This window comes from Mycetomoellerius zeteki, unplaced genomic scaffold (assembly GCF_001594055.1).
Source record: "Mycetomoellerius zeteki isolate Tzet28-1 unplaced genomic scaffold, Tzet1.0 scaffold426, whole genome shotgun sequence".
NCBI classification, from domain to species: domain Eukaryota; kingdom Metazoa; phylum Arthropoda; class Insecta; order Hymenoptera; family Formicidae; genus Mycetomoellerius; species Mycetomoellerius zeteki.
In genome coordinates this window covers 601194-627933 of record NW_017257421.1, presented here as the reverse complement: position 1 = coordinate 627933, position 26740 = coordinate 601194, and the positions used below count along the sequence as shown (strand labels likewise).

Genomic DNA, 26740 nt, shown 5'->3' with positions numbered 1-26740 from the left:
AAACTATAAACATTTAAAATGACATAATATTATCAATAATACAGTCACTATTATTTTAATTACGCAATTTGCAAAACAACACCGTAAGAATTTTCTTCTCGGATTTATAGAATTTGTTTTTAGCTGATTTGGTATAGAAATAAGCCACAAATATATGAATTATTAGGAATTATTAGGAATTATTAGGACATTAATAGGAAAATATTAAATTGATGAACTCTGTTGTCAATCTAAAAGTATGAAATATTTAAGAAAAACTATGCCTGGAATGCTTAAATGCCCCACATACTTACTGAAAGGTTAAAAGTAGCCATTTTTGTTAATGTTCACATTCATTAATGTTCATATTTGTTAATGTTCATATTAAACTGCTAGGATAAATTACATGTTTCTCAATTCTTCATGAGCAAAGGAACGATGCCAACGAGAATCCACGAGAATATTTAGCTCTCCGGAAATTCATACTTGAGCACAACATCGTTATTGCACTGTCACGCATAGTCCAACGCTCCAAGAGAATCTGCACATTATGCAAGCATGTCGTCTGTTTCTGTTATTATCTCAGCATGCGATATACTCTTGCGCGTGCGCTCATTTAAACCTCTCAACTTATTAAACATCTACGCTTATCGCGTATGAATAAAACATCGGTGAAAAGAAGAACGTCCTCCTCGGAGACATGCGAGTGAATTGAAAACAAACAAAAATCAGATTTCCGTGTTATTCATTTAAAGGACGTTTACATTCGCTTCAGCTGTTTGTATTAAAGTGTGTAGGAATGAGTGAAATACAACAATAAGATTAACAGAACAACCATTAATAATATAATAGTAGTTTTATAATATAATAATATAATAGTAGTTTTTTCTTGACAAATATTTCAAACGACAAGCAACGAAAGAAATTTGTGTCTATAGCATGAATAATATAATATATAATTACCTCATGCTAAAAAAAATAAAAAATAGAGAACATTTTATTAATAGTAGCCGAATTTTGTTAATTAATTGTCATTACACAGAAAGAACGATTTTACTGAAATATATAATATAAAAATTTAGGTTAGATATAGATTTGAAAATAACTTTGTTGGACCATCACATAATTATGTGGGAAACTCAAACATGAGCAATGTTGCATGCAAAAAATTTTGACATTCTAGCAACCAGTTTGAGCGTTCTACATTATAATTATTGCATTATAATTATTTTGATTATCTACAGAAATTATTTTCACATCTATATCTAGTTAAATATTCAGATATCTTTAGTAAAACCGTTCTTTCCATATCTAAAGATTTATTTTATTAGTTGAGATTCGAGCATATAATAAACCAATTTTTGTCAAAATATCTTAATCGTTTTAACAGTAAAAATTCAGGGCTCAGGGAATTCAAAACATTTTTGATTGACATAATTACCTTCTTAACGCGAGACACGTTATTTCGAAATCTTGTTATCGTTATTCGAGAAACTGAATCCCCCGAGCAATAGAATTGCCAGCAGGACGAGCAAGTTTACGAACTGTCAAGAGTAATGTCTCGAATTCCATTTCGGCGAATCGTCGGCCGATGCAGGTGCGAGGGCCAAATCCGAAAAGCATGTACGCGAAGGGATGCGCCTCCTTGGCTGATGGAAACTCCGTGTTACCCCACAACTATCTCTCGAGAATGTATTTCTACGTTCTCGAAAACTGCGTGGGCTCATTCGCGATCAGAGAATGACGAGTCATGACATCGAACTGGCATAGAAAAGAGAATCATTTACAAATGCGATTTTTCAACTTGTGATGTAACTTGTTTCGCGACATGTATGTACCCGATAAACTTATCAATTCGTATAAATCGTGAAATTTAGAGTGAATTTTCTCTTACACTGAAAAAAATACTAAATTTTAATAAATATTTGTTTGAATAGTTCAAAATAAATATTTATTAAAAGTGAACAAATATTTGTTTGATATAAAAACCGTGAATTTAAAAATGATAATTTGATTTAATTATTATTTTTTTATTGAGTGAATATTTATTTACTGCAAGTAAACGTTTACTTAGTACTATGCAAAGAAATATATATTAAGAGTTAATAAATTTTTTTTAGTATAACAATAATATATGAAATATATTGATAGTTTAATTAAATAAACGAATGAAAATAATTTTTCATGGGTTAATTAATAATCCAACGAAAAGATATAAATAATATAGTTATTAATTAGTGATCGGATTAAACTGTACATATAAATAATAAATTAAAAGTAAAGAAAACATCACGCACTCTTACATTTTGTACTCTTCTATACAAACATCCGCTTGCATAGTTCTAAGAATAGCTATAGCAATGGGAAATAATCGAAGGGATTCTTCGATGCAGGCCATAGCGTATCTCTTCTGATTTAGAACGTTCTGCGTAACGGGCGATGTTTTGTCCGGTAACACGGATATTACTTCTTCTCGCAGTTTTTCCTGTTTTTCCGAATTATTCGCGATGTAATACAGCAAACTGCCAGATACACGTTGCCAGTCTGTAACAGATTATTACTTAATCTTGTACAGCCCTACTTTTGGAACTTTGATATAATTAATTAATCATCTTTCTTTTGTCCAAAGTATTTCAGATGTATTTAAAAAAAATGCTTGCGGTTAAATATATAAAAAAATAAGATATAGATAAAAATATAGATAAAATAAAGATATAGATAAAAAAATCTAGATAGAAATAAGGAATAATTTGGAAAAATTCTTTTTTATTTATTTAGAATCATTTATATTATTATATTTAATCTATCGGAAAAGAAATAATGTTTTGTTTACAGAAGATCGAACTTCAGAATTGTTTTGAAGAGCTCGAATCTCGCACTTACCGTATCAATACCAACTGTTAGCATGTCGAGCGCTGTCATTACCTGTGCCGTTACCTTGTCGATACGCAAAAGTTTTTCTAATATACTACAGTCACGTAGATTTGTGCCATTGTTCATTATTTCATACTTTGCCTTGGCCTGTTCGATGTGTTTACTAGCAATTTTAAAAGAGATCGTAAATAAAATTGCGCGAGTACGATGAGTCGTGTTTTGAAGCTTGTTACGTGCAGGGTGAATTTATGCGCAAGTGAAACATAGAAGAGGGTAATAGAATAACGTAAAACATTAAATTTTATTCTAGATAGGAAGTAATTAACGAGACACATGATACGCTATTGATAACTAACTTCGCGACGTGAGAATATCGAGGAAACACATTGAGGATTACATAGTAATGACGACGTGAAGTAGCAAGTTCGCGTATTCACGTAGGAGTTTTGGAGTAATATGCTGACGTAGTAGTGTAACGAGTATAAATTTCAATATTTACCCATTAAGCGTATCCAGCACACGGAAGAACTTCTTGAGATTCCGCGCGTATTGTATATCTTCCACAGAGACATTTGAATTTCCATGCGGTACATGAGATCGAACATCTCGTGCAATTAATCATTATTCGCTGCTCCGAGTCTGCGGCAAGATTAGGCTTCAAGCACCCTAGCCGACAATCGAGCGTGATCGAACATATTGCTATTAATTACGACACAACGGTAAACGATCGACGAATTTTAATATTGAAATATAGAGCGGTGTATTTTTAACTTTCATCCGTATCTCTCTCCTGTCATAGCGTTGATAAATGCATTATGATTCACACTCAAATGTACATTGCCGCAACGTGCATTGAATTTGGAGTGCGAGCTAATTTATCAACTCCATTGTTACAAGCGAAACTTACATACGTACATCATTCTAGATGCTCCATTTTCGAAGAGAAGCGCAAAACATCAGCGGTGTAAATATCTCACTCGGTATCACTTACACTCTAGGGCCCATTTTAGCAATTCGTTGGTGAAGACGCTCAGCAATTCCAGGGTCTCAGGATCCCGTAGTGCTCGCATTTTCTCCGCGAACTCGTTGGCCACCTCCTCGCTGATCTGCGACGCATGCACCTTGATCGTTCACGGTTGCATCACGTGCGAATTGACTTTCGATCGAAAGTCGTGCCACAATTTGCTCTGGCTGGAGAGCGCCAGCTTTTCAGTGAGAGACGAGATGTTACATCGTACGCAATTTATGTAGGCCTCTGTGTTTGGCCTCTGTGGCTCTCTATACACTCGGTGGACTATCGACCGTACAGGACACAGGAGAGACCCGCGAGACAGAGATATATATATATATATATATATATATAGAGAGAGAGAGAGAAAGAGAGAGAAAGCGAGAGGGAGAGAGAAAGAGAATTAGGATATCGATAGAGAGGAGGGTTGCTTCGTCAGCTCGTGTTCCCATATTCTGACGAATTTTCGGGATATCGATGACCTTCGTGCTTGACCATATATCTGACGTACTGCATCGAGAAACGTGTGCATTTATCCATGTTGCAATCTCGACTGCCATAATAGCTAATACGTTATTAATCTAACAATTTAGTACGACATAACTCTGTTTGAAACTAGCTGCACGACGCAAATCATGTAGATAGTTGAAGCGATCAGAGATAAGTAGAAGAATATTGCGATTCGTAAGCTGAAAAGACCGTTTAATGAAATCGTACTCTTTGCACTTTTTCCATTTTCGGATTTTTTAATGTCTTAATAATAGACGGGTAACGATAAGAGAGAGCACAGCAAAACTAGGGCGCTCTTTGTACATATAAGACACACATATACTATCACTCATAGATATCTATCTAGCCTAGAGTTTAACAAGCTTAATTCTATTTCTGGATTTTTTAAAGGATGTTTTTAAGAGAAATTTTCTTTATTGCGTCGAGAATTATAAAGAGATACGGTTGGGAATCAAGATATAATATTATATATCTTGTGAAAAAAGATTTTTTTTCTCTCTTGATGATTACATAGTGGAAAAGTTGTGTTAAATTTAATACATTTCGTGTCCCAAACGACCCACTCATACTTTTGTGTTAATCTAAGACAAGATTGATATGTTAGAAAATAATACAAATATTATATAAAAAGTTAACACAAAAATGTAATACTGACACAGTTTGTAAATAAATTATAAAAGCCTAATTTTTCAGTAAAATTAATATTTATGACATGTTAAATTAACACGTATTTTATTCCTTTATCTTAGAATTTACATTTTAAATACATTGTTATATTTAATTGTTAATTTATTATAATATTATATATATTATTCCATTACTAAGAAATGTTGAATATCAATTTAACACAAAATATGCAAATAATATAATCATTATGTTAAATTAACACGAATATGTTAAAAATTCTACACAAAATTTTAACAAAGAAATGATTGAACCATTTTTAACAAAAATACAAAATGTTTCTCACTGTGTACATTTTAATGATGTCATTTTGACATCACTTTGATATCATGAAGATTTGTTGTTCAGCTTAGGTATCGATAAAAATCTTACCGCGTGTTTTGAATCCGCTTTCATGACAGAATCTCTTACCTATGTTTGATAGGAATCTGAACCAATTGTCAAGCAAAGGCAATGCTTTCGGGCCTGGAATATCCTTGATCGGCTGCGTGTATTGCACTTCGTTGTTCGCATCTTTCGTTTCATTATATTCGATCGGATAACTCACAGCCGATTTTGCACGACATTGTACTTTTGATATTAGCAAATGCCAGCCATTGATCTTGCGAGTAAGAATTCTAGCATATATCATATGTATTTTATCAATTTCTTGGTTTTGTTCATTCTGCAAAAGTATCCACAACCATGTATTCTTAAACGAACGCCCTCGCTTATCGATTCAACGCGTTCAATATGTACGCGGTTACGTTTTGCGGTTATTTACGGCAACGAAACTCGTGTTTATTCAGCAAATACATGATTCAGAATATTAGTTTAGACTAATGGAAAAATATCGCGTATGGTACCATGCGCATGGAATTTAAGACACGAATAAGACTGTGATCGAACTTCTAGTGTGCACGTTGTGCTGTGAAACATGAAAGACCGAGATCAGAATTTTAATCTCGAGTAAGAGATTAAAATATGGTGGAGAAGAATTAACGCGAAGTACTCGCTATTTAGTGACAGAAGGGTTAATTCTTTGACTGTTCTGTGTGTAAAATGACTGTTCCTTAAAATTACTATTTGCGGACGCAGTGAGTTTAAAACGGAGAAAAAAATTGACAAAATCGAATGAGCTCTTGAAGTTTAACAAAGAATAATTTAACTATTAAATGAATATAAACTACACTGATAAAAAATTATTAAATCTCTCAATGCATATTTCTTTGAATAGTACTAAGTAAAATATTTATTTACTTATAGTAAATAAATATTTATTCAATAAAAAATGATAGTTAAGTGAAATTAATGGTTTTTGTATCAAATAAATATATGTTCACATTTAGTTAATATTCACTTAGAACTATTTAAACAAATATTTATTAAAATTTAGTATTTTTTCAGTATATTTTGTACCGTCAAATCAAATTTACTCTTCTGTTTCTACAGTAATTAACATTGTCGTTAAGGAGAAACTTACTTACACGAAATTGCTTTTAATCACAGAGTTCGTAATTCTAGTTATGTGTACATAGCGCTTGCAGTCAAAGACGAAGGAGCGATCACGTGATATTTACAAGGCGGCAGTTCGTCTTAGACTAACATTCAATTCGGGCTTTGTAGGGGTTGTAAAGCATGCGATAGAGGGATTTTCCAAGAGATATCGAGTTATGGTCCCGAGAAGACGGCGCGGCTGCCGCTGGACCGAAACACGCGACGCCTCTATATCGACGTACGTCAGTTCACATTATAACAGGAGCAAGCCAGGCCGACGACAGCGACGGCGACGACGAACGCCCCGTTTTTCACCCTCTCCTCGCGCTCGTTTCCCGTTCGACATTTTCTCGTCTTAGCTTAACCCTCGGATGTCGGAAATACTTTCAATCCGGAGAGTGACGAAAATAGGTCATATTTCACCCCTTCCTTCCTCTGTGACCACCCCGTGACACGACGGGTTTGTTATTAGTTCCAAATGCAGGAAACGCCTGATGAAGCAACTTTTGCCGTATAACTTTTACCCACCGCGATCTTTTCTTCCTTTTTTTCTCCCCTTTTTTTTGTGTCGGAGAAAAACGGTGCAGTCTATCGAAGGTTCGAAGCTTTTAATGAGTCTACATGGGTCGAATTAGTCAGCATTCAGAGGTCAATAGGTACAACGAACTTCTTATTATATATTTTATCAATAATTATATAATATATCGGTATTATTTTTCATTAATAATGTAATATGTGAAAATTCACCGTCTGAATTAACAAAATATCTAGTGACTAATTTGGTCTTTATTGCGATTTTTTTAAAGCAATGCGCTTTGTCAGCCACATCTTTCTGTATAAAATTCGACAATGTTCAAAAATTTTATTAAAACATGATTTTTATAAAAATATTAGCCAATAAATGTTTACAATATGTTGTTAAAGTATATTATAAATGTAGAATGCAACGCAATATGATATAGGATACATTGCACAGTTATGTAAATTAATCTGTTTTTATCCTACCTTTCTTTGTTATTTAAAACAACAAGAAGTTGTTTTCATAGCGTATACTGAGAAAGACATACTATGGTTTAATAAACATTTGTTTGAATAGTACTAACTTAACATTTATTTACGGTAAATAAATATTTATTAAATAAAAAATGATAGTTAAATGAAATTAAAGATATTTTGTCTATAACAATATCAGGTAAATGTATCAGTCAAATAATCAGTCAAAAATAGCTAAATCAGTCAATTTCATTAAAAAAATTTTAATGATATTAGCAATGAATACGTTCTGCCAACTGCAAAAAACAAAGCAATAGATAATTTAATTGCTTATAATGGTTTTATGCGGTAAAATAAACCATATTTTACTGCAGGTTAATAACTTTTAAACGAGGAAATGGATCCAAATAAACTTTTGCAGATATTTATTGTTTTGTTAGTTTATGTGTAATATTTAATTTAATTCTTATATTACTTCCTCATGAAGTTCGCAAATAAATATTATAAAACATTATTTTACATAGAAATCAAGACAAACAAAAAATTAAATAATTTTTAAACCAATAAGAGAATTGTGCTAAAATTTTACATATAGCGAATTCGGTTGGACTCACAAGTGCATATTAAAACCATTATACACTGATTTAATCTGTGTAAAAGTAAAATGTAAAAATTTGGAATTATAAAATGCATATTTTACTTAACAGCACAATAAAATATATTGAGGATTTCGTGGCTTAATCTGTGTTTTTATATTTATATTAAACACATATTTTTATGTTAATTTGTATACGATGGCTTTAATGTGCATCAGTGCGCACTGAGTGTCTCCAAATCAAATTCGTTAATATAATAGATACTCAGACATAATGGAACAATCTGTAAATTTTTTATTAAATTCTTAATATTTTTTTGAAAATAGATACTAAAAATTTTTAATAGTTCTTGTACCAAATAAATGTATATTCACATTTAATAAATATTTAGCTAGTATTATACAAATAAATATTTATTAAGATTTAGTACATTCTTCTCTCAATGTACACATTCCGCTGCATATTCACAGAGTATCGCATGTATTTGGATAAATCTAACGATAAAGTAATAAAATGAAAGTAATGAAGTAAGAAAGAAGTACTTAGATTCTTTGCACGTTGAAACCATTTATTGTCCGTACAGTCGTGCTCGAGCACAACAATAGAATTGAAAGCAACACGTTCACGGTATATTACGCACTCATGTAACACCTCGTCAATTGGGACAAAACATGTACTTACAGTTAAGTGTAATCGAACAATCTTGCACGGGCGCGCGTATCTCACTTCCGTAGACTCAACGATCCCTTCTATCGACACGTGTCATTTCCGGTCGAATCACTTTGCCCCTTTTACACCAAACAAAAATTGGTTTGCTTGTCTCTGCCTTCTGTAATACTGATAAGTGATATTGATATATAATTAGAAAAAAATTAGAAATGGGCGCGCAACAGAATTTTTCATCATCGCTCAGATATGTCTGTTCACCGAACCGTCTTCTGTTGGTACTATTGTGACTCGATCAGTTGTAATCGTGAATGTAAACTTCACACTGAGAAGTACGTGATCGCGACTTGTATCTGAATATTCCTGTTTTTGATGCAGTTGTACTTGAATGTGGATGATGAATACACAAAATAACGTAATTAACAAGGCTTTCCTTATTTAGTACTGATGATTACAGCGATCGACACATTCGTGTAAGAAATCTCGCGATTACAAGTAGTATATGTAGGAAAATACAATTTTTTGTTGTTGCAATATTTTTTCAATGTTTTCCCAGTAATACTAGATTTAAGTATAGATTTTCACACTGATGGCTAATTAACACTCGCGTGTGTTACTACCTTAGATCGATAATATTAGAGGTTTGTCTCGTGTAATATAATTGCGTTACTGCTATTACCTTTCATTATCTAACAATTAGATGCATTTTTTTAGCAGTTGCACTAATTTTTTGTACATAATGAACGTACGAAAGCCATTATATATAATAGCTCTTCGTAACAAAAGGTTAATCGTTGCATTCCGCCAGCTTTTTCTCTTTTTTCTTTCTTTCTTTGTATTGATAGGCAAGACAATAAATGACCGACTTCTCGTACCCTGGGCCTCTGAAAAAGATAGGTAACAATAGCACAATTATCGGAATTTTTTATTGTACATTGTCTTTACGATATGATACGTCGTAATACGATATCACTTTGTGAGAATAATGAAAATATTACATGAGGTGAATGCCGGCGTGTCTGTGTAATTTTGAAAGGTTATCGCGTGTATTTAAAGAGAAACGCGCGTTGGACATTTAATCTTGGCCCTGAGCTTCCAATTCGCAGTTAGCACGCGACGTAAAATAAAATGACTTCTGACACTTTGATAATGTAGATGCCATGATCCAAGTTTTCGCTGAGGAAAGGATAATCTAGGTGCAACGATATAAATTTTCGTTAAGAACGCGTGTCTACTCGTTCAAGGATCCGAAACTCGATCAAGAATCGCGTGGCAAAAATCTGGGACACCTCATGTATTTTTACGTAATTCCGTTTCTTGCACGAAACTCGGCGCTTTATGTAGAAAGATATACATCTGGATTAATAGAAAGATGAAATAATAACGGAGAGAAAGATTTTTTGCATAATTATTCTCGTATTGCTAATTTTCTCTACGGAAATTATTACTTTCCATCAATATTTGTTATTACTATTATTACTTATTCTTTAATATAATTAAAAAAACAATTAAAAGAAACCATCATTATATTAAATTACATAATGTGCGAAAAAAGGACAGTTTCAAGGAGAGATTTCTGCGCGTACGTTCATTACAGGCGTGAATTCACGTTTGTCTCTCATTACAGATTTTCACATCTATTAGCTCGAGAGTGAGAACTGGGGGCGAACGAACGCTTCGTATCTAGGTACATGTCGATGGCTGGAAATGGTCGAGTTTCAAGTTTGACCAGTTCAATGCTGATCATAATGACAATATCAAAAACGGCATTGACATTCTCAAATAAATGGACATCCCTTAACATTCCGACGAAACGAAAGGCACTCGGTCGGATTTAATGTCGCGCCCGTATTTCTCACAAAAGAGATTAATAATTTTGAGATCGTAATATAATTCTGAAAAATAGGATAATTTTACTCGCATTAACGTTTATTAATAAATCGCCAGGTATATATGGATAGAGAGATATATTTCATTTATCAATGGCGCCATATACATATATGTAATTCGTTGAAATCGGGCGTTCGTGGCGAAATCGGTGACGTGATGTTGTGGTACATGGAGATGTTGGGACCCAGAGGAACCGGTGGCGCCGACGTTGTCGTCGTCGGTAGCGGTGGTAGTAGCGGCCGCAGCTGCGGTGGCGGCAGCAGCGCTGGAAAGGCTTGCGAGAGAGAGGTGAAAGATGTATAGAAAATCCTGGCGGCGGGCTGGGCGTCGCGGGGCGGTGAATGACGTCACGTTGCTAAAGCGACGCAGCAACGCGAGGCGTCTGCGTGGGTCGGTTGGGAGTCTGGGGGTCCGGGATCAATAGCGCTAGCAACCAGGTAGTAGGTATGGGTGCATGTAGCTTTCTCCACGGTGGCAGTCCAGGAGACGAACCTCACGAGGTAGGACACTTTACGAGTCGAACGAGAGAGAGGTAGAGAGAGGAGAGGTAGTTAGATAGATAGATAGAGAGAGACAAACAGAGAGAGAGAGAGAGAAAAAAAGAGGGAGAGTTCGGCGGCCTGTCAGAGTGTCGTGCCGAAGAAGAGCCACGCTATGCCAGTAATCGAGCGTAGCTGCGGGGTGTCCAGCATCTAGGATTGTCAGCCTCTCCAGGTAAGGGTTCAGCGACAGCTTCCATCCTATCTCGACTTCGACGGCTGCGTGCCGTTGGCCGCGAGCGCGCGCGAACCTCTTTCCGGATCTCGCGGCGCGACGTCCGCACGAGAAAATCACACGTCTCGGGGAATTCCCGGGACTCTCGGGAGTGGAGAACGAGTTAAACGGGCGCGCGATAGGTCGTTCTGTAGGTCGATCGAGGCGGCGTGTAAGATCCAATTGAGAGCGCGAAGAAAGCGAACGACTGCGAAAGGATAGAATAAACAGATAGATAAAATAAGAGAGAGAGAGAAGAAACGAAAGAGTGAATGCGAGAGAGAAGACTCGGGAACAAGTGGGATAGATTGGTGGATAGATTGGATAAGTATGCACGCACGCACGCATTCAGTTCGGTGGGTGACACGGGATGAACGGGCAGAGGTTGATAGATGAACCAATGGGCGGATCGATGGCAACGCCGAAACGGACGGGACAGATAAATATGGGCAATTGGCAGAACGGAAAGACGAATTCGTAGATACGAATGTAACGGAATATCGACGAACGAATTGATGGGTCAATCGCCCAACATTGTCAAAGATCGTGCGACCAGAAAACTGCATCTTTTCGTCATGCAACAACATCTCGTTCCGTCGCCGCGTCGTTACGCCTAATCTAACGTGTAATTTAGCGACTATAAATATACATATATTTCATGTAAAAGAGAGACAGGCTATAAATATATTTAGATTTTTATCACGCGCTCTATGCTAATTCCATTTTCCATCGGATTTTGCGTAACGATAAGCATGACGTATGTACATTTTGCCATTAAGGTTGCATCAAGATTGATAAATTGCAGGGACGTGTCAAATATATGATGCCATTAAACTACGGCGCAGATGCATTTTCGAGCGCTTTATTTACCCTCCATTAAATTGGCTTTTACCAATCGATGACTGATCACGTTGATCCGTGATTTTGCACGATAAGCTAATCTGTCGCGGACGAAATCCTCGTATTCGTTCAGGGCATTACTCTGCAATGATGAAAGAGATGGAAATACAGATGGCAAACTAGTTGGTGGAGGAGAGAGTATGTGTCGTAAATCGCTTGCCTTCCCCTCTTCGGTAACTCACCCACACGCGCTCTTCTTCTTTGTCACCATTTGTCAGCGCCGTACCTAAATTATGAGTTATAGTGTCCGCGTGGTCTATTCATGTAGCTTCGGTATGAAGATAGGGTTTATTAGATCTCCAAAAGAGATCGATATTCTTAATACACTCGCGGCAACTCTTACTGACACACGGAACAATTGGGAAACATTTATTTTGATACACAGATTGCAGCAAGTTTCTCGAATCATAGCTCACTCGTTCCTTCGCGCGAGTCCACCTCGAGAATACGACTCTACCTTGGAATTTTCTTTCTTAACGCCGTCTACTAGGGTAGTAAACCTTAAATCATGAGAAATTGACCAATCACGGTCGAATGCTAGGAGAATAATCGCTTGGTCAATTTCTTAAGACTTACTACTCTGTTGTGGACACTAGAGACCTTATAAGAGCCTGGCCAGCAATTTTGTCAAAATAAGAGTAAGACAAAAAAATATTTATTCTGTCTCTTTTATATACTATCTCATTCTAACTTATACTATCTTACTCATTCTAGCTTACTGAAGTTGATAAAAATGACGGGCCAATCAAAATTTGTCATCTCGTGGCAGAACTCTGTTACAAAATCTCTAATAGTCATCGCGTTAGTCCCGAAACACAATAGGTGTAGTAAGCTTTAAGTCATAAGAAATCAACCAATTATAGTCGATTATTCTCATATTCGATTGTGATTGGCTAATTTTTACGACTTGAGGCTTCTTACTCCTCTTGTGTTTCGGGACTTAAGCCAGAGTCAGATTACACATTGAAGATTGAAATTTGACTAATAAAAATAATAAGAGCTAAAATTCCTTTATCCTCATTGGTCAAATTTCAATCTTCAATCTCAATCTTCAATGCGTAGTCTGATTCCTTAGAGCTGTCACATACACTTTCCGTAACAGTATCGTAAGACATAAGAATTAGCCAATCACAGTCAAGAATTTTCAAATACTTTCAGCTCTGATTGACTAAGGGCCACGCAAAAAAAAACTTAAACAGTAAAACGTAAGCAGTAGCCAATCCAACATGTTGATTTCCTTACTCCTTACATCTTACTGCTTTAAGTTTTTTGTGTGCCATGGCCCTAAAATCCACAGCACACACCTTCCACAACAGTAACCATAAGACGTACCGTAAGAATCAACCAATCACAGTCAAGAATTCTTTTGAACTCTTAATTCTAATTGGCCGATTCTTACGGTACGTCTTATGATTACTGTTACGGAAAGTGTGTGCGGAAATACCCCCTTATACGCGTTGTTCCGAGTGATAAGTTGATTCGATGATACTTAAAACGTTTATGGATATGTATTTATCAATAAAATCAGTAGAAACTGTTCATTATTGCGTCCGCTGACAAAGTACTAATTCAGGGTTTCCTCTACTAGGAAAAACCTGGAAAACCTGGAATTCTCAGGGAATTTTTTTTACTCTTGAAAACCTGGAATTCTCATGCAATTTTATTGAATTATCAGGGAAATTTTTCGAATTCTATTTTTAAATTTAAATTCTATTTTGTTTGACAAAATCATTTCTTTGGCCATTTTTTGATAAATAATGCAAGTTTGACTAGACTCTATTGCCAGATAGCAGCTGATCAGCCGTTTGTGGCATACTACTAACAGCATGTGAAGGAATAATACGTGGTCTACAATAAGAATTGTAGTGGTCGTATAAAAGTCTGAAATCGTAAGAAATTGACCAATCGTAGTCAAACGTGAGGAGAATCCTATACATAATCGACTATAATTGATCAATTGCTTACAATTTCAGATTTTAGGACCACTAGATTTCTATTGTAGAAAACCTCGCATACTGATTCTACAATGATTCGGTAGTCTTAAGTCTTACCGGTGAATCATTGAAGTTGGCCAACTTGTACGATTAACTTTTTATGCTGATGCTCGACGCTCATTTTTAGCGTCAAAATAGGTCACGTGATCGAAATTAACGCTATTGATATTCGTGAATTTTTATCATGTTATCTGTTTTGACGCTAAAAATGAGGGTCAGCATGAAAAGGCATCTTAAGACTACCGATTTTCTTAAGACTGACTAAATTCGAATTTTTAAAAATGCTCAGAAGGAAGTAGAGACACTTAACGAACAAATTCAAGCTTTAAAAAAATGGATTTCAGTATTTTGTGTTGTCTAAATGTTATTTACTTATAAATATTATTTATATATCTTTTATTTTTTTTAAATATAAGAATTATACTTTTTATCATATTGTAAACAAAAGTTATGTTTATATATATAATTTTCGAATTATTTGTTTAGGAATGTCTCTAATCTTATCTGGAATTTTGAATAAAATTCATAGAAAAATCTGTAATTCTCAGGGAATGCTTTTATAAGATTTGAATACCTACCCTGTAATTCACTAATGACACGTGTTAGCGGATGTGTAATTTAATAACGAACAAAGATATTACGTGTCGATAAGGGTGACTCTTGTGTCTTCCCCTATACCGCGAACGACACTGACATTGCTGATACTGAAAAGGACCTCTTATTGCGTACTACTTGCCCGCTCACTTGTTTGCCGTTCGCGTACGGACCTCGTTAACTGCAATCACGCCTTCACGTGATCATCATTTTCCTCTCGTCTCCTACCATCCGGAATAAAGTCCGTCAAAATCATTTTCGCGTTGACGTACTTCATCGTATCATCGCTCTCGTCAATTACCAATCATTCAAGTAGCAAACAGCGTAGTATTCTACGACGCGGAAATTATAAAATATTATATAGCAAAGATTATAATGTCGAACGTACGCGACCTGCAAATGAATCTTGTGCAAATATTTGCACAAGGATCATTTACAGGTTAATTCTCTCATTTTCGAGATAGTCACGCCATTAAAAATAAGTATTTAAATTGAGGTAAATCTTTGCTTAAGTAAGAGTACTTGCATGGGATACTCTAGTGTCCTCTTCGTAAAAACGTATTAGATAATTTTTTAATTAAAATTTAAAATTATGCGCATATCTCGACAACAATAATGCATGAGAGGAAGAGCAGGAGAGAGAAATTGACCGCGAAGCATTCAAACAACCGATTAAGGTCTCTCAAGTACTTGGAATCTGCGGATATCCCGGCTTCTAGCTCGGGTCGGGTCGGCTGTAACGCGGGTCGGGTTTGGGTCACAGTACTCGAAACTTTCGGGTTACCCGGCAATATTGCCGACGGACGTCGCTCGGGGCATCTACCATGTTCCGCGTTAGCTTCCAACATCCGAATTCTCGTTACGCAGTTATTCTATAGACTTTTCAGCCGCTGAGGAAATATATTTCGCGATGCGGCGTTTTGCGTAGAATTACGGTTTAAATTAAGAAATTGACACGTGCGATGTGCGCGTGTTACGAGATTTCCCACATGATCACTCAATCAGAATTTCATGTTTTCCCGACAAAAATAGACCACGCATTGTGTCTTGGCACCTATTCAATTCTTAATACCACGCGCGACCACCTCTACCGGCTTCTACCTCAATTCACGGTCGGGGCGGTCATCCAATTCGCAATTATCATTGAATTACCTCCTCAGATGAAATAAGCGAGATGGATAGGCGAATATATAGAAGAGAATTCACGTCCGACATCCTCGCTCAGTAACCTACAAACAGCGATTGGTACCGCTCCAATTCTTCTTTACGTTGAAACTTAAGTTGCGATACCACGATACCTATATTCGTGTAGAAAGAGAAACGGGGAATGTGTGTATTTCCTTCTCCACGTATAATCAACTTAATCTCGTGAGGCAGTTGATATTCTTGTACGGTACGCATAAAGGAGTACACCGTGCATCTCTACGCTTTGATCCTCACACACACATACACGTCGTCTTAATTCAATCAATCATCGGGAAGTTGGTGAGACATGGTAAATGGAGGCATCCCCGGCTTTGTACTTCGGCTCCTTCGCTATTAAATATCGCGCGTGTGATATTGCAATTATGTCGGTTTAGTTTGGAAACAACATCATTCGAGTTGGCGTCGACAGCAATTAAAATCAATGGGAATTAGCGAGAAGTAATTCTAAACGCGGATAGATTTTCGTGATCTGCGAGGAAAAAGCAGACGCGTCGTCTGCTTTTGCTTGGCGCAATGTCGATAAAGTAAATAAAAATGAGTTTAAATAAAGTCGAGATATTACGGATCGCAAGGGAGAAATTACGTAGATTGCATCGGTGCGGTGTGAGATAGATAAGTTTAATCATCGCTAATGCGAATCCGCGTAGGGATTCGCGTTCCGCAGCTCGCCGCAGAATTTTTATGAAGGTGTGTGCATCTTGTTTGCTTGCAGGCCGGCGCAATGTGGCCTGGAGTACCACTATTACTGGTGTTACTAGCGGTGCTGCTGCATCCATCGAGGTAGGTTGTTTCGGATGTGTCAAATTGTTACTGATAGTTTTTCATACTAATTTTGTTCGCGCGCAGTTAACTGTTCTATCGCCTGAATTAATAATAAAACAGTTGTTACGTCTTTGGAACAATGTCAAGTCAAGATTTCGCGAGAGGGTTTCTAGCGATAAAAACATAGTTCTGAGAAAGAGCGCTGTAGCTCGTAAAGATATATGTTATTGACCCACACGGGATTATTGTTATGATGCATAAAGCTTATAAGGAAATAAAGTTTATGAGCGGACCGACGTGCGTCACCTTCGAAATTTTGTCACGCGAGCAGAATTGAACGAAATAGGAACCGAAAAATAATTAAAAATTTTTGGAAGAACGATTTGCGACGTGTATATTTTTTACAACAGTGTATTTTTAAAAACCATTTTAAATGTGTTTTATTATATAATTTGCGTCAAAATTCAGGATAGAATTCTATTTATATATTTATGTGTAATAACAAAAGATATTTGAAGATTCTGAATACACACATAAAGTATATATATTATGTACACATAATGGTATGCAAGATATATACATTAAAATTCATACATTACGATTAGAAATACGATAAAGTTATAAATAAATTTGACACGAATTTTTTAAAAAGGTCAGAGAGAAATATATATTCTCTACATGGAAATAATGATTTTGCTAAAATAAAATTCTGAAAATTTAGATAGATACAGTTTTGAAAATAGTTTTCTGAGTTCATCAAAATAATTATATAGGAAACTCAAGCATGATGAATAACACGACAAATAAAAGTTTTAATTCTAGCTATCAATTTAATGTCAATTAAATGTTCTATATAATTATTTTGAGAATCCAATAAAATTATTTTCAGATCCGTATCTAGTTAAATTTTTAAATACTTTAGCAAAGCTGTTATTACTTATTGTTATTGTATATTTAACTGCTATAATTATTATTATTATATATTTTTATAATTTATTCACTGAGAAAAATGGTCTGGTTGGATTAAATGTTCAGTTGATTGGATTAAATACAATAATTCTGATGGAAAATGGACGAATCAGAATTTTCTGATTAAATCTACTAGAATTTTAATTGAGATAACTAAAATTTTGATCGATATAATTATTCTGGTAAAAATAAGAATTCTAGTAGATTTTACCAGAAATATTGTATCAACCAGAATTCCGATTATCTCAACTAGAATAAATTTAATCAAATGGACGAATCAGAAAATTCTGATTCGTCCATTTTCAACCAAAAATTGTTTTCAGTATTTAAGACAATAATTAGGGCATTAAGAAATTTTCTTTCTAGAAATTAGATTTCTTTTTCTTTATAATACCGACGACGTCGTTGGTACATTCTTCCAGATGTACGCAGCCAAAAGTGAACTTTCGGGAGAAAGAGAAGCAAGTGCTCGACAACATCCTAGGACCAGGCCGATACGATGCGCGCATCCGGCCGAGCGGGGAGAACGGAACAGGTGAATATAACAATTTGTGAGTCCTTGTTTACTCCTTCTGCCCATCCTCAACCATGTACCGTAATTTTTATACCGACATCTCGCGGCGAATCAGCCGAGAAATGTGAACGTAGGGTGGAAAAAAAAATTAAGCGGAAAGGAAAACAGAGGTACATAACGGGGCAACGGAAAGATATACACCGCACTTTCTGGCGAGAAAGGCTTAAGTTTCGCCGAGTGCGGGGAATTGAATGCGCGATACAAACACGATCTACGTCGTCGTTAATGCGACGCAGACGACGAGCGCGCGAATTCATTGATAATCACGTCACATATTATATACGTATACATATTAAAATATATATATTGTGTATATATATATATATATACATTCATATATTGATGATATATATACATATTTATATGTATGTATAATAAGCGAGCGAGATGAATTGCGAGAATTTTCCGCACGTCCGTACCGAGTGAATGCGTACCGAACGGTGAGAAATTTCTTCATAAACTTCGCGAATGTGTGAGCGGCGTACTGAACGTTCAGAACGAGCCACGATCGGTCTCGAGAAGTCTCGAGACTTGCTGAGCATTATATCGCGATATTAGGTCTCGTTTTCTGTGGCTGAACTAGTACACACTTTTGGAACTTAAAGTAGGATAGGTATATATGTTTGATATTTGGCGAAAGCGAGAGAGTTCTAGCGCAGTTTAGTACGGAAATAAAAATACAAACCCATTATATTCTTACAACTGTCTCTTGGATGCATCGTATATTATTTCTTCCCTTCGCGCGATTTACTTCCTCTTGTTAATGACTCGGCAAAAATGTGCGGGTAAATTGGGAGATTTGCGGTGATATAAATTTTTCTTAATTAGAATGTTGTGATTCTATATGTTATTATATATGCATTACATGTAATAATAATAATAGCTTCATATGTATAAGAGGTATTTGATTTCGATAAATCAGATACTTGTATATAATAGAGCACGAAGAAAAAAATAGTTTGCATAAATTTTAATTATACACCGCGTTTAAACACAGATTGATTTAGTTTTCTAACAAAAAAGGGTATAAATTTCATATGAGAATGAAAAGTCGTTGCGCAATCTTAATAGCACTTTTCACGTATTCATCTCGAGCAACGCGTCTACGAAGCAATGCCGTAGTTTGATCAAAATCGTCTTCCAATCTCCTCCACATTACGTGCAAAAAATATCTCGTTTTTTGCAATTTCGAACCACATAACGCGACAAATGGATCGCGGATGGAATTTCGTCGATATCGATTGCACCATGGCAATCCTGAATCGCGATTCCTATCGCGATTTCTGCAGTCAGCTGGTCGAACGGAAGGCAGTTCAGAGTACTTTTGACGTGATAATAAGGTCAAATAGAGAAATGTGTAGAGCTTTAGATTTATAAGAGTAGCCCAAAAGTCCGCCATTTTTTATCATTTAATAACCATATATCAAAGAATTACTGAGTTTATTTATTGGTTTATTTACTAAGCTTATTATTTATTACTTGCTTATTGGACGATAGACGATCAGGCCAAAATTGAAATAGCCGATAAGAAAGTTGTCGGCATCCGCAATGATCAAAACTGCGCTACTTTTGTAAATCTAGAGCTCTAGAACTGTGAATGTTATCCCGTATCAACAAGGGAAATGACATTCGTTTGATCCAACCGTTTATCGAAATCGACTATTTTCTTAAGTTGCATAAATTCAAGATAATTAGACCAAATTAGACAAATATCACTGGCTCGCGTGTTTATGACATTTGAATAAAGCAAGCATATAAATCGGAATCAAATCGGTTGCTAAAGATAATCAGCAAAACTTTATCTTTCTGTATGTTTGCAATACTTCGTATTGCAATATCCAAAATTTTCTTTCGTTGCATAAAATTGTCTTTCCTAATTTTTTTCTTTGCAAAATGCGGTAACGTGACGTTTGTTTATTGAAAGACTAAATCAATTAAGAGAAACATATTTTCATCTTACAATTAGAAGGTATTTCCAATACGAATAATAATTAAAAGATTAAATAATGCTACGTAATAATACTTTTTAGTACAATGCCATTTATAGTTCATAAAACAATAGAAATGAAAAATTTAAGAAAAAATATATAGCTACAACGAATTTTAAGAGACGGCGTAATCGACATTGCCGAGCTTAGAATTGAAGTTACGATGGAATTGTATCCTTACAAGCAGGTGTGAAAGAGGGATTAAATAAATCGCACCGAGAGCGCAATTACATGTCGCAGTTAAACGAACGAATACAATTGTCGGAATACTCTCTAAGCACGCGTCGGATTTCTACAGTAGACACATCCATAATATACAGGGTGTCATTAACCGATTAAATTACTCATCGTGAGCAGATAGAGTGAACCGAACTGAGTCGAAAAGTCCTCTACCATTTCGCAATTTTCGCAATAGTTAACAAGATATTAATTAAAGTTCTGAAAATTTTTTCAGAATTTTTTAATACCGTATTTTCTCATGATAATAAAAATAAGAAAATGCAGTACTAAAAAGTTGATAAAAAATTCTGAAAAAATTCTTAGAGTTCTATGAGAAGAAAATAAACAATTTTTGTCTCTTATAGTTTTTTTATAAAATTGATAGTATTTGAGAAAAAAATTATTGAAGACCAATATTCGGCCATTTTTAGTAATTAATATCTTGTTAACTATTGCGAAAATTGCGAAATGGTAGAGGACTTTTCGACTCAATTCGGTTCACTCTATCTGCTCACGATGGGTGATTTAATCGATTAATGACATCTTATATATATATATATATATATATATATATCGCCTTAAAACTCGGAAGAAAACGATTTATGTGATTTTTTTATCACCCGTTTATAGGCGTGTCACGCGATAATAAGAGGTCTTTAATCACTTTTTCTGTGAGTCTTCGGGGTCTGCTTTTCGCGTTCGGCTGTGTTATATCCGACTGGAGTGACGCTAAGTCGGATCGCGTGTCTCGGAGGTAAACGATGCTCGTTAATTTTATCGTTCGAGTATCAGCCGTGAGTGCGCGTTTGCTCGTGAATTTTTACCATCGCCGAGTCTGCGATGGAAAGGCGGAAATTCATAGAACTTCGTACCCCCGGCTGCCACTTCTGGGATGGCTGGGAGAAGTACATCGTTTCAAGATTGCGCACCCGAGGCGATGCGATTGGATGCGATGCGATGTGATACGATGTGATACGATACGATACTATGTGATGCGATGCGATGCGAGGGATATTAATACGCTGCCGAGTATCCGTCCTAGAACCCGTGCCCTTCCGGGCGTAATTTGGAGATAGTCGTAGTGTCCTTCGATCGATCGATCGCGCATTTGTAATTTCACCCCATCCGTAATCATGGTCGGTTTACCGTCGATGACGTCGCGTGAAGTTAATCGACCATGAGAGCCGTAAACACGCCGTGTATGACGCGTTCAAGTCCGGCGTCACTCTCGATCGTCATTCTCCTTCGCAATCGAGGAGTGAGCTGATGTATTTTTTTTTATTTTCATTCTTGTACGTTCCTTCTAAATTCTATATTTAAATCATTCAAATTTAACAAATACTTTTACGTATAAACTTCCTAATCTCTCGTACACTCGCAACATCTACCAATGCATTGACATGGGATTACATATTTGAGTTATGATTCTATAACTCAGAATTATTAATATTGCTAAGTTAAAAAAAATTATATCTGCAGTTTTTGCAGTTTTACCATTTTGACATTAAAAAAAGCATTTCTGCAATTTTTCGTTCATTTTCAAGTTGTTATATAATCACTCTTACGCAATAAAACGCGTGTTGATGTCGCGATAACGTCAAGTTTGACATTTGAGCTAAAGAAATGGAAATGGGTCATCCGAAAATTATACGTTTCCATAAATCTTTGGTAACGCTTGGCAACGATAGATCTGCAATTCGTGGGTCTGCGGAATTTATATTTGCGTTCGGGTTACAAGTAACATTCTGTAATATTATGTAACATAGCGTAATGAGTGACGTGGTCCCAATATCGATCAAACAATTCCGTCGGAGCAGTCGATTTATTTATATTACAATCTTGATGAACTGTTGTCGTTTAATCTTTCGCCTAATGTCTCAGTTGCCTGATTTATTTGCAGTAGGAGGGCGGACAGGAACTCATTATTAATATTTTAATTGCGTGGTCAAGTAAAGAAAAGAATAATTACACGCGAAGGCATTTTACATACTCTCCTGGTCTCATAATCACGCGAGGGTAATTGATTTAGAAAATTCGAATAGAAAAAGGAACGCTTCATCTTCGTTTAGGAGAACAAAGCGTCAAATTACATAAAGTCGCCCAAGATTTCGCGCATCTGCTAAGTTAGATTAAGAAAGTTTGAGTTGATTCTCTCTCTCCTGACAAAACTTGTGTTGGAAAATTAAAATACTAATTTTATTTTATTTTTAGCATTGAATATTTTTTCAAGTTTTCGCTTAAAAATTGAATAATTAAACGGATCCTTAAACTTTTTTTTTTACGAAAGAATCAATTATTGTTCATTATTATTCAGTTATTATTTCGGTCGTAAAATCTTTCAATATAATGCGAGTAATAAAACGCAAATGTTTGATGCTTAAAACTCGATCCAAACAAATAAATCATAAAACTACTTCGATTAGTTTTCTCGTGACACGTTTCTGTGATCGCGCCAAAAAGGCAATGTACTCTTGGCTCGTCTTACGAAAATTAAACTAACAATAAGCAAATAGCGATGTATAGCAGGAATATGTTATTAAACGCGAGTCGCCGTTTGAGATAGGATCTAGTTAGGGGTGAGCACAATAGGTCACCACATTAGGGAGAACATTGCGCTATCCACATACCTGTATCCTTTGTGGTTGCGAATTAACTGTATCTTACTCGCAACTCCCCTCTTCCGCCTGTAAAACGGTCCGCAAATCTGGGCTGAATACTAACTACTATATATACGGCGGTAACGAGCGTAAGTGACTTGAAGAAGATTCATAACTGAAACAGGGATGAAAAAAGAAGGGAAATACGTGAGCGTGAATGCTAGTAGAACTGAAGGGAATTTTGTTGCCGAATTATGAACTACCAGGTAATTAATCACGCCAGTCTGTCACACGGGTTAAGCTCGCTACAGTGGAAGAGAAGGAATTCGTCTTTTCAATCAAATCCGTATAAAGCTGGTCTAGATACGCCAATCATGCATATATAAATGCACGAAATGGATGAAATGTCAAGGAAACAGGCGAATATTGTCGTGTACAAATGAAATTTTGCATCGAGGTTAAAATAATGAATGAAGATTGAATATCACCCTTAACGAGCCATCAAGGGTTCATATTATTCGGTGATTGAATGAAAACTTTTATATAAAGTTGCGTTAGAAGTTTATTTGTACACACGTTATTTATTGATTAACTCTTCACAGAGCGGGCAATTTGCAATAATTTTAACGCATTAATTAACGTGAAATTAAACACGGCATATTGTATATTTTACAAAAACGATATTGCCTTTTTAAGAGACTTTTTATTTCGCTTTTTTATTTCGCTTTATTTTCGCGCTATATATTTTGTGTGATTAAATTAATCTTCTCAACACTGACGGATTCCGTAAAATGGCAAAATAGTTCGAGCGCTTTCGATTAAACAAACAGGGAGGATAAGATGTGCGTGAGGGCGGTAAACATTAACCAAATAAAAACCGAATTGATTGAGACGCGATAGCAGAACGTAGGTACATATTTACATACGTTCGTGTTTGCATTACGGCTCGATCGTTGTTATACAATCGAAGGTTAACGGGTAAAGAGTGAGAGCGCAGCTGCCTGTCGGAACAGGTGTTAACACATACAATGGAAAGAGAGCCACATAGATGCGATATCGAGGATGAGAGAGAGAGAGTGAGAAGGGGGGGAGGGAGAGAGGGGACAAACATACACGCAGCATCGATTTGGCTGGAGTCCCTGGCTCGCGATCGGCATGCCGTCGAATGCAGTTATGGGATTTATACGTGGCCGGATTTGGCAGGCCGCGACCGGATTTTGTGTTGTACACCCGTCACGTGGACCGATGGGGATGACGGCACTAAATACGAAATTTCGGTATAGAGAAATGTCTGTGTTAGACGAGAGGTTACATTAGTCGCGTGTAATTAAGTCAGCCTATAAGGTTGCCATAAATTTTCAAATTTTCGAAACTTACAGGCTACAAAAATCCCAGACATTTTGCTCGCAACTCTGGATGCGTACAGAAATATAAGTTAGTAAAATTGATTAGAACAGTCAATTTCTAAAAACGGGAGCACAGACCTTTGCATAAAGCGGCGTCTACAGTGAGATTTTAAAGCGTAAAACTTAAGCCTTAAGTCGGAAAAAGTTGATCCATCAGTCGACTGTGAGGAGAATGATTGGTCAATTTCTTAAGGCTTAAAGCTTAAGTTTTACGTCTCAAAAACTCATTGTAGGTGCCGCATAACACATAAAGCATAAGAGAGCCAACCAATTAGAATTCTTCCTTTCATGAAATGGATTCTGATTGATAGATCTCCTTATACATTATGCATTACGCATTATACAAAAGTCTGTGTCCCAGGTTTACCGTAAGCCTTAAGCCGTAAGAAATTGACCAATCATAGTCGATTATTTCCTCACATTCGACTGTGATGGATCAATTTCTTGCGGCTTAGGGGTCTATCCAGACAATCTTGCAGAGCCGCATAAATGTATGCATAAAGAAAATTATCCAATCGTACGTAAGTCTTTACAATAGAAATGTGATTGGATAATTTTCTTCATGCATACATTTATGTAGTTGTGTAAGTTTGTCTAGATAGACTCTTAAAGCTTGTTGTAGATTAATACAGGACAGCTGGAGGAGTCAAAGCAATATATCTTGAAGATTTCCTGAAAACCCGCTCGTAATTATTTCGGACGCCTTTGGAAAATCACTCCGGACGTCCTAAAAAAAGAGGATTGTGAGGAAAAGAGAATGGATGGCAATCCTAAGTCAGTCGCGCACTGATAATCGCGATCTTCGTCCCTTGCCAAGCATCCTACAAAGCGAAACGCACACGTACTGCTTGGCACTCAGAATAATTTCACGCGAGCAAGTTCAACACGCACTGTGACAGCCGACGGAAGAAACGCTTGAAACACATTACGAATTTAACATCTCGACATTTTCACTGATCTTTTAAAATTCTTACACGCACATGAACGCGTTTGAGTGTATTAAATAAGCGATAATTAGCTTGATGCTATGCAAGATAATACACATATCTCACAGCCTGAGATTTACTTGATAATTTGCGCACCGCATTGCACTTTTCATCGAGCTGTCGCGAGAGGTGAACGAAAACATTTATTACCATGAGATGTATGCCGTGAGATACGTGAATCGATTTAAGCTTAAATAATGCTCTAGATTAAAGTCGGCACGCGAGAGTCGTGCTCAGGTATGTAATTCACGTGAGTCACGATCTTACAATTTGTTATCGCACCATAATTAGGTGACGACAGGAAAAGGACACTTTTACACAATTTTCCTCGACGACAGCGCTACTCCGGTTTTTTTTTTTCCAAAGGATTTTCTTTCCGGAACAGTTTCTTTCAAACAGTTTTTACGAATCGCTATACTTCGCGCCAATCTTCTTCCATGACTCCGCGGTTTTTTCGTATCTTGAATTCTTGAGGTATCACCCCAAATACGTGATCCCCGTGTTAACCCTCTGTAGCCGGTCCTCGAGGAAAATAGAGGTGAAGCGATTACAGAATGGTCTCATCCCTCGATTCTGACAGTATTCGCGTGAATCGAATCTCAATCGAGTTCGACGACGTAACTGATTTGAAAACCGACTCACTCTCAATCATTCCGCACCTGTCCTTCGAACAGCCCTGAATCGCATCGAGACTCGGTGGAACCGGTTAAATAAATAGACGACAAGCGCGGTAAAAGATAATGTCGGGCACATTCCAGTAGAGTATGTAAGCCACCAGAAATGCTGATTCACTAAAAGGGAGCTGTATTGTTTTTGCCCTTAGATGGGCCGGCCATTGTCCGGGTAAACCTGTTTGTGCGAAGCATTGCGACAATTAGTGACATCAAGATGGTAAGTATATATAAACGCTAATAACACAATCAAACAAAGCCTTTTGAAACCGCAATTGGCCGCAACTCGCCGTTTCTTCTCTTGCCGACGCGACTAACCCCTTTCTTTATTTGTCTCTGTCACTTTGCAAAAACGCAGTAGGCGCAAAAGTAGGTTTAGGCGGTCTTGATCTCGAATTCAAAGAGTGTGTGTCCGTGTGTGTGTGTGTGTGTGTGTGTGTGTGT

General features: G+C 36.3%; 1 protein-coding gene and 1 pseudogene across 10 annotated transcripts in view; one reads left to right on the top strand and one right to left on the bottom strand.

Annotated features, from left to right (window-relative positions):
• The window catches only part of LOC108726486 (cytochrome P450 CYP12A2-like), a 7917-nt pseudogene extending 2230 nt beyond the window's left edge, over window positions 1-5687 (bottom strand).
• The window catches only part of GluClalpha (glycine receptor alpha 1), an 84052-nt gene that overhangs the window by 27937 nt on the left and 29375 nt on the right, over window positions 1-26740 (top strand). For 3 of the 10 annotated variants that reach the window (XM_018454107.1, XM_018454118.1, XM_018454115.1), the window contains exons 1-3: window positions 16161-16413; window positions 16837-16904; window positions 18278-18390. In XM_018454107.1, coding sequence (XP_018309609.1) covers window positions 16411-16413; window positions 16837-16904; window positions 18278-18390 — 184 coding nt within the window. In that variant the 5' untranslated portion in view covers window positions 16161-16410. Of the gene's footprint in view, window positions 1-10779; window positions 11392-16160; window positions 16414-16836; window positions 16905-18277; window positions 18391-26448; window positions 26517-26740 lie in introns of those variants that run through there. The other 7 variants (XM_018454108.1, XM_018454117.1, XM_018454110.1 and 4 more) reach the window with 6 other exon arrangements.